We start from the raw sequence: 9392 nt of genomic DNA, 5'->3' as shown, positions 1-9392 counted from the left end.
AAAGACCTTTCATTTGATGGCCTCGGTCTCTTTAACAGCACTACCGATTCCATACTCCAGGATATGGATAAGAATATAAAGGCTTCTCGGGCTCTGGGAGTGTCATCCTCTGCGAGACAACAATACCATCCTCGCACCTGGTCCAGGCCCTGGCAAAGGCGTACCTCAAGTCGTCAGTCTCCTGACAGACAATGGAGACCACGGGCTTCTTCAGGAGGCCAAAAACCCAACTTCCAAAAACCACAGTTTGGATCTGGGCAAAACTCTTCTCACGCCAAATAGGCAAAACCCTCCAAACAGGGTTTTTGACTTTCCTCTCACCGAGTAACTGCAAACCTGTCTATCACCCTTCCTTCTCATCTGGTGTCATATCACCTCAGACGAATGGGTACTATCCATCTTGACCTGAGGCTACCGTATCCAATTCCACCAGAACCCCATTACTCCTGTTGTCGTCTCCACACCCCCTTCCCCACCTCTCCACAAGGGAGCCATCGAGCTGGTACCTCCTCATTCGCAGAGGAAAGGATTCTATTCCTGATATTTTATAGTTCCAAAGCGGGATGGAGGCGTTCGACCCATATTAGATCTAAGGGCACTGAACTGTTTTGTGACCTACCACCGTTTTTGCATGATGTCCCTGCAACAGATTATGCCGCTCCTCCGAAAACATGTCTGGATGGCCACCTCACCATCCACCCCTCCCACCGCCAATACCTACGCTTCGCAATTGGTCAACAGCATTACCAATATGCGGCCCTGCCATTCGGCCTGTCAAGCGCCCCGAGGGTCTTTACAAAGACTATGATTGTCGTTGCAGCTTTTCTCCATCTCAGGGGTATCTCCATCTACCCCTATATTGACGATTGGCTCCTGGTAGCGCCTTCAAAGAACACCCTGGTCTCAAACATCACCAAGACATTGGCACTATTAGAAAATTTAGGCCTCCAGGTCAATCATGAGAAGTCTCATTTGCGTCCAGTCCAAAGAATGCAGTACATCGGTACTATACTGGATTCCAAGACATGCATGGCTTACCTGCCACAAGACAGAGCGGCAGACATCATTTCCCTAACCAATGTCGTTCTTACCCAGCCTTCAGTCACAGCTTTCCAAATTCAGAGGCTTCTCGGCCTCATGGCTGCAACTACATCGGTCCTCGTCTTTGCCAGACCAAAGATACGTCGTCTACAACTGTGGTTCATCCGCAAGTATGTCCCAACGAAAAACACACATACTGTCGTCCTAACCCCTCCTCCCAACATACGAAACTCGTTACTTTGGTGGACTGTCCCTTCCAATCTCTTCCAAGGAGCACCTTTCCATCTTCCATCACCCCAAATCACCCTGACCACGGATGCTTCCCTGTCGGGCTGGGGTGTTCACATGATGGCCATGTGTGTGGGAGGCAAGTGGAACACCTATGACGTTTTCTTGATAGCCACTCACATTCCAGGATGCAGGGCTCAGTCTCCACGAGTGGGAAATGAACCCGACCTACCTCCTCCCACTCTTCCGCAGGTGGGGAGCTCCCTAAGTCGATGCTTTTGCCACCAGAGCAAAAAAAAAATGTCCTCTGTTTTGCAGCCGAGGAGGCAGGGACTCACAGTATCTGGGAGACGGTCGCCTTTATCCTTGGTCCAAGAACCTCGTTTACCTGTTCTTTCCCTTACCCATGCTTCTGAGAGTGGTCAGCAAAATCGTCAGAGACAGCGCGGACTGCGTATTGATAACCCCATGGTGGCCGAGGCAACCATGGTTTTCGACCGTCCTCGAATTATCAACAGGAATATACCACCAATTCCCTCCGGCACAGGTCCTCCTCTTCCTGTCTGACTCCCCTCTCCTACATCACGACGTACCACGCTTAAAATTGATAGCGTGGAGAATAACGTCAATGATTTTTCCACCCGCGTAGCAAACGTTCTACTGAACGCCAGAAAACCTACTACGCGAAGATCCTACCATAATAATTGGCAAAGGTTCTGTTCTTCCCTTGGTGATGAGGCCCCTCGAGCCACCTCCACAGGTCTCAAGAAAGTTTTCCAATTCCTCCTATCCCTCTCTGACTCGGGACTTTCCCACTTATCGTTACGTGTTTATTTGGCCGCCCTTTCGGCCTACCATGTTCGAGTTGATGGATGCACACTGTTTTCCCATCCGCTTTCAAAATGTTTTTTAAAATGTTTATTACATCTCTACCCTCCTGTCAAAACTCCTGTCGTTCCCTGGGACCTTCCTCTAGTTCTTCGCCAGCTCACGAGGAAACCCTTTGAGCCACTCACAACTTGCAATATGAAATGTCTGTCGTGGAAGATGGCCTTTCTGGTTGCTGTCACCTCTGCAAGGCGAGTTGGAGAAATACTGGCTTTCAGGCATGACACGTCATACTTGTCCTTTTTGCCAGACGGCATCTGCCTCGTACCTGACATCCTGTTCATGCCAAAGGTAGTGTCAGAATTCCACCTACAGGCAGAGGTCTTCCTCACGGATTTCTTCCCGGCTCCGACATCCTCAGAGGACAGACTGTTACACACCTTGTATGTGAAGCGTGTGCTCCTGTTCTGTCTGAACAGAACCCGCCCAGTGAGACGTGACTCCCAACTATTCGTCTCGTACGCACCATTAAGGCTGGGGACTCGCATCACGGCTCAGCGCCTCTCAAGGTGGATTGCGGCCATGGCCTGGCCCGATCAGGGCCCATTCAACTCGAGCTGTTGCAGCTTCCACTGCCTTCCTCCAGGGAGTGCCCCTGTCTGACATTTGAAAAGCCGCTACGTGGGCCACGCCTAACACCTTTATCAGGCACTACGCCCTAGACGTCCGCAAAAACTTTAATACCAACACGGGACGTTGTATTTTGCTAATAGTGAGGACAATATGTTTCAAGCAGAATTTTCCTGGATGCTGCACTGCAATGTATAATTTTGCAGGTTTCAGAGTGTCTTTAGCTGTCTTGGGTTTGATACCTGAAGTGGAATACAGTGAAAAGTCATCTTTAACAAACTGCAGTAACATCACTCTAGTAAGTGTTGAGACTTTCACTCTGCAAACTTCAGGCAATTTGCAGAAATTGTGTTGCTATTGATTTCTTTTTAGGGAAAAGTAACCTTGATCTCTCATGCAGGTTTAGTTCTGCAAACTTCAGGCAATTTGCAGAAATTGGGTTGCTATTGATTTCCTTTAGGGAAAAGTAACCTTGATCTCTTTAAAAATTAACGCATTATTCAGCTAGCTTTTTTTGAGATATATTTTGAGGTATGCAAAGGTTTCCCTGTTTTGCTGTTCTGGTTCTAGAGTTATCTGGCTCAAATGCCAGGGATGTTGTGTAAACACTGAGTTTGAGGCATAGATTAGTACTGCAGCTTGATCCTCTCCCTTTTTTTGATCATCTGTATGGAGATCAAAGATACTAAAATTACCTGGTACTAGTTTCATGTAAGCATACTCTCTGCGTGGTTGCTCTGCACCTTTGCTGTGGTCGACATGACTGTCTAATCTACTATGCTCACGTGACGTTTTCTTTTTAGCCTGTATTGCAGCAGGCTAGAGTGGGAGTAGATAGCATGCATGATACTGCTTGGTGCTCTGATGCATCTTGTTGGAGAGAGAAACCCAAGCATTTCTCTACTTAACATTTTCAGCCCTGGGACTTCAGAATTTGAAAATCTGCATGTAACAATAGTGCTGTAGTCTGGCTAAGATCCTAGATTTGAGATGGCAGCTGCCTTAAATCCCTCACACTGAAATAATGCTGGGGAATAAGGCAGTTGGGTAAGAAAAAAGTTACATTCATCACTCATCTGTAGATTAGATCTATCAAACATGCTTGCATATTGAAATGTTGGAATTACTGGGGTGGTGTGTGGAATCTGTCATGCTAAGGGTCGTATTGCAATATTATGCCAGCTGCAGTCCTTCATTTCCCTTATATCGAAACAAGATGGTGGTGAGTTCAGTTCCTGCTGGAGATGTTTATACAGTAATTGTCATTGGTCCTGTTGTCTGCTTTGGGTGCTGGATTAAGACACATTCTCACTTCTAACAGGCTTGGTAGTTAACCTTATAGAGCTTGTTTCAATGAGGCTAGTATGCTGCAAGCGGGTTGCTGTCAAAAGCTGTGTTCACCCTCTCGCAATGGATGGAATATGAAGGCTGCAGGCCTGATTGGCTGCTTTTCAGTAACTCATTTGCTGTTTCCTATTTTTGCTGCCCATTAAGCAGTACCTAGATAAGAACGTTTATTTTTCATTCTGGCAAACAGCTGAATCATATAGCTGCTTCCTATATTATTGCAGATTATACTGTCTTAGCTGTAGATAACTGGCAATGTTCCAAAGGATTGTGGAACCATGCTTCAGTCAACCTTTCAAGTCTGCTTTCATTCTGCTGCCTTTAGCTCCTCATCCCCCAAACTGGTATGCTTTGCTGTCCAGCACTTGTCTCTGTACTCCCTCCAACAATATACAGCTTCCCCCAGGACTCTGACCAATATGAGACTTTAATTCTTCCTGGCTGCTATATTTGGCTTCCCTGCAAAAGATTCCTTACTGGCAATCTCATTCTCTAGTAGATGCAATGGTCACAGACATTCAAGACATTTGATTCATTAACTTGGCTGTTAGGACCTAGGTCCCTCATTGTGATGTAGACTTCATCAAAAGCAGCTGCGGCGTTATAGAATAGATTATGTATAGTTATTTGGGCCAACCCTGAATTTTGCTAACATCTTTCCTACCACTGGGTTTTAAAAGCTGAACTGTTTGCTAAATGTGGGACAGCGGGCTCATATTTCCATTATTTTGTTGAAGAGTAACTCTTGAGTTCTGGTCACGGTAGGAATCACCATTGCTGGATGCACAGGAACAGATGTGGAACACACTTAAAAAACATCCAGTCAGAGCAGAACTAAAGTTGAGATGGCTATTAGTCTGTCATACAGAGCACTACAGATAACTAATGCTGGTATTTTTCTAAGCAGTTAACAGGTATTCTGAAATAGTAAAATATTTGAATGCAGGATGCTTAAGGTTTTGTAGCAAAACAGTTGAGTTTCTTGTGGTGAGACAAAAAGTTACCCCCTCCACCAGCTTTTGCTTTTCTCTTTCGGTGGTATTTAGTTATTTCCCTAACTAGCCTCCTTGGGCTTGAAGAGCCATTATGGGAACTTTTACCAGTAATGATTCCAAACCTGCAGGTTTCATGCTGTAATTGGGGACATAATAAATACCCAACTTGCACAGGGCTATTCAGTCCTAAGTTTTGAAAACCAGAAACATTTATATCCTGCATCTTAACTTCTGATTTCTGTCTCTGTCCAGCAAGTGCCCTTGAACTGTTCATCAGGACTCCGTTCTTGAACAATGACTTCTAGAAAGAAAGTGCTACTCAAAGTCATCATCCTCGGAGACTCGGGGTGAGTGCTGTCTGTACAGTATTAATAGCAATGGTTGTTGCAGTTGGATCACAGAGATCACTTGAGATGCATTTAATTGAGAATACTATAAGCTCCTCAGGAGCAGAGACCTGTATCTTGTACAGTAGTCCAGTGCACGATACTTGTTCCTCACTCCCCTCCCCTGTAACAAAGTTGGAAATGTAAACTTTTACTGAACTAAGATATCTGGGCCTGCAAAACTGCTTGCAAGATATGAATGGTCTCAAAACAGAAGAGGAGTTAGGAGATGAGACTAGCTCTCAAGTTAATAGGAAATGTTTTTCCTTATCCGAGATGGAAAACATTTAGCATCTAGGATACTGTCTATAGATAGAGGCTCAAATGATAAGACTAAACGTCTCAGAAAAGAGAAATCTAAAAACACGTTGTGGGAGAAACCTAGGACCATGTTTCTTATTTGCTGACCAAAAAGCTATGGTTGCAGGATAATGTTCTAGTACAAATGAGATGCAGCTGATACCCACAGTGCTAAATCAGCTGGTCAAGCATCCACTCTGTGAGTAAAATGGCTGAGTAAATTCATGTTCTTGGATAATCCCTCTGCCACACACCTCCAGAGCAGTGTTCACAAAGCTGTGCTCCTTGAAGTTGTAGAATGCGAAGTAGCTAGCTGCCTATTGCAGATGGGTTGTTACTTGTGTGGCAGTCCTGTTCTCAAGAAGAGCTGCTGGAAAAAGTTCCAGACTTGGCTGCCAGGGCTGTAATCTGACTCCAGCTCTGCACTTAATAAACAAATCTGATGTCATTGAAGAGGATGCTCTGGAGTACATGTGACCTTCTAGAATCTCTGGAGATCCGAGTTATCTGCAAGAGATACTTGTAGCATGAAGTCATGGTAGTGAAGTACTCAGTATTGCTGATAGATGTGCCACTTTAGATAAGTCTTGCTTCATTAGCAAACGGAGTGGCTTTGCAGCTGCATAGATGGTCACGAATGCAGCACAACTTGGTTGGGTTCTGCAAGGTGACCACAGTGAAGTACTTTTAAGGTCAAAGACCTGTGTCTGGCAGATGCAGTGCTCCCGCCAAGCAGTGGATGAGCAGCCTGACAATATTTCTAGGGGAAAAGCCCTTTGACCAGTTCTGCCTAATGATTTACCTTAGGGTAACTTTGACCCTAATTCCTCCTCTGCTTTTGATGGGTGAGTCAGTGGTTGGTACTGTCACAATTGGAGCTCAGAGTAAGGTTTAAGAATAGCTACGATGAAAAATGCTTCAGAATCTGAAACTTGGCTGCAGGATGTAGGCTTAGGCTAGCAGCATATTGTAAAAATGCAGTCAACATGATCTAAGTGTGTATCTTCTACAGGGTGGGGAAGACATCTCTAATGAACCAGTATGTGAACAAGAAGTTCAGTAACCAGTACAAAGCTACAATAGGAGCAGACTTCCTCACAAAGGAAGTGATGGTGGATGATAGGCTAGTCACAATGCAGGTAAGAACAAATACACGCCTCTGGTTCTGTCCATGTAGTCCAGAAGGGTCTACAAATTTTGACCAGCTTCAGTAGCCAGTCAGAACTAGTGCTTGCTATCATAAAACTGAATATGCTGGGTGCACATTAGAACAGGCTAGGATTTGCCTTTCCCTTTCTTCAGATGTGAGTTGAGGAGATTAAGTATTTGCCCTGCAGTTGCACTGTGCTTTGGAGGCACTCGGAGTAATGATACCTTCTCCAGGCTCCAGTGAAAGCAGTACTGCTTGCCACTAATGTGCTTACGTAATGATACCTTCTCCAGGCTCCAGTGAACAGCAGTACTGCTTGCCAGTGATGTGTTTACAAGTGTATTTGTGGACTTACATTGGCAAAAAAATGGGATGAAAATCTAAGCTGACTTCAAACATGCAAGACACCTTGGGCTGATTGGGGAAGTATAGGTTTTACAGCCTTGGGTGCTGTAAAACTCTGAAAGCATTGGTATTGCTGTAGAATCTTGTACATTTTGGCTTAGCTTACTGGCAGCACCACATTTCCTCTTGCCAGTACCCTGTCTCCTGAGTTCTGTGTGCACTAGAAGATGGACAGGAAGGTGGGTTTTTAGAATGGGTAGAAGCAGAGCCCCCGCCTCCCCTGCTCGAATTTGATCTGCCTTCTTTGGAGCTTGGCACACAAGGCTTCCACTTTCACAGAGTTCTCTAGGTTTCATTTGGGATCTATCCTGCATTTCTAGAGGGTACAGAAGGCCCTGGCAAGCAGATTTGTAGAACCCTGGAGAATATAGCCTTTGGTTTCAGCTATCATAGCTCCAGTTCAGAAGTAGGAGACTACTTCATTGCATATACTTGATCTTCCCCTAAAATAGGAGCCTGATAGGTGTCACTGTTCATGCCTCCAGAAAAAATGTTGAAGCTGATACATTCCCCCGCAGCAAGACTGGATGTGGTCCCATCCCTAAGTTGGTTTGTGTCCCTAAGCCTACATGTTCTGGTCTGTGCAGATATGGGATACGGCAGGACAGGAACGGTTTCAGTCTCTGGGAGTTGCCTTCTACAGAGGAGCGGACTGCTGCGTGCTGGTTTTCGATGTGACGGCCCCAAACACATTCAAAACTCTTGACAGCTGGCGAGATGAGTTCCTCATTCAAGCTAGTCCACGGGATCCTGAAAACTTTCCTTTCGTCGTGCTGGGAAACAAGATTGACCTAGAAAACAGACAAGTAAGATGGCAGATAATTCTGGCTTTCCCCTGGAATCCTTTTATCAAAAAAGAAATCTGAACTCATCATCCCTGAGTGGGTCTATGCTGTACAGTAACACAACATCTTTAGTATGGGTGACAACTCAGAGCAGAATTGTTGATAACAGGCAATTCAGGAGAATGTCTACAGTATGCTTTAACCTTGGAAGTGAGCACTTAAATGTGCAAGGTTGCCTAAGGACTTGTGCAAGATGCTAGGCTTCCCAGTTTGAGTCGTAATGGATTCTCCTGCTGCTTGATAATTGCATACAGATGGGCATTCGTTGGCATGTGTACATGCTGAATTCCAATCTGGTTCAGAGTGAAACGGTACTTAATGGATCCTGCCTTTGTTACAGGTTACCACAAAACGAGCACAAGCCTGGTGCTACAGCAAAAACAATATCCCTTACTTTGAAACCAGTGCCAAGGAGGCCATTAATGTGGAACAAGCTTTCCAGACAATTGCACGAAATGCACTTAAACAGGTATGACCAGTTGCTCTATCTAGTGCCCTCTTGTGGCAGTCCACACAATTCTATGCAAGATCAGGCTGGGTGCCGGCTAGGGACTGAGGCAGCGAGTAGCTTCAATAGGAACATTGCTGCCTCTGTACACAATTGTTAGTTTTGCCCTGGTGTAGTATCAAAACTCTTTGGCCAAAAATGCCATGTCCCTTATTTGCCTAGTTAAAAATGGGTTATTGTGGGCTCCAGGCAGTGTGACGGGCTTCATAGTATATCTTCAGCACTTGGAGAGCTTTTTGTTGGGTCTTGAGTATATGGCATGACCTGATGCACTGAGCATATAGCCCTGTTAATGCATCTTTAACAGAAAGTGACAATATGGTGAGGGCCATCTATCCTGGACAAGATCCCCGCTTCCTATAGGCCTCATACCTGGGTTTTTTTCGGGGAGGGTTATGATTGTTTTCGGGAATGGCACAGTGCTTCTACATCCTGTTGAGCTTGGACTGAATTGTAGTTGGTGACAGTTTCTTCTTGCTTGATAGGAAACCGAAGTGGAGCTTTACAACGAATTCCCTGAACCTATCAAACTAGACAAGAATGACCGAGCAAAGGCCTCCGCAGAGGGCTGCAGCTGCTGAGGTGGGGCTGGAGGGGTTGAGCACAGTCCTTCACAAATGGATATCACACTTAGGCCTTCAAACACACAGCCCCTCTTTTCTGTGTAAAAGGAAAACGAGAGATCCCACTTTCAGTGGCCAAAATCACCCCCTCTACCATGAGCGACTT

General features: G+C 45.4%; 1 protein-coding gene across 1 annotated transcript in view; it reads left to right on the top strand.

The window, feature by feature from the left end:
- RAB7A (RAB7A, member RAS oncogene family) overlaps positions 1 to 9392 on the top strand; it is a gene marked incomplete in the record, with an annotated part of 35971 nt that overhangs the window by 25868 nt on the left and 711 nt on the right. Inside the window, 5 exon segments of the mRNA XM_015414747.1 lie at positions 5322 to 5416; positions 6768 to 6894; positions 7898 to 8116; positions 8496 to 8624; positions 9149 to 9392. Coding sequence (XP_015270233.1) covers positions 5364 to 5416; positions 6768 to 6894; positions 7898 to 8116; positions 8496 to 8624; positions 9149 to 9244 — 624 coding nt within the window.

Source organism: Gekko japonicus, unplaced genomic scaffold (assembly GCF_001447785.1).
Source record: "Gekko japonicus isolate JY-2015 unplaced genomic scaffold, Gekko_japonicus_V1.1 scaffold1532, whole genome shotgun sequence".
NCBI lineage: Eukaryota > Metazoa > Chordata > Lepidosauria > Squamata > Gekkonidae > Gekko > Gekko japonicus.
This window is presented reverse-complemented; position numbering and strand designations above follow the sequence as displayed.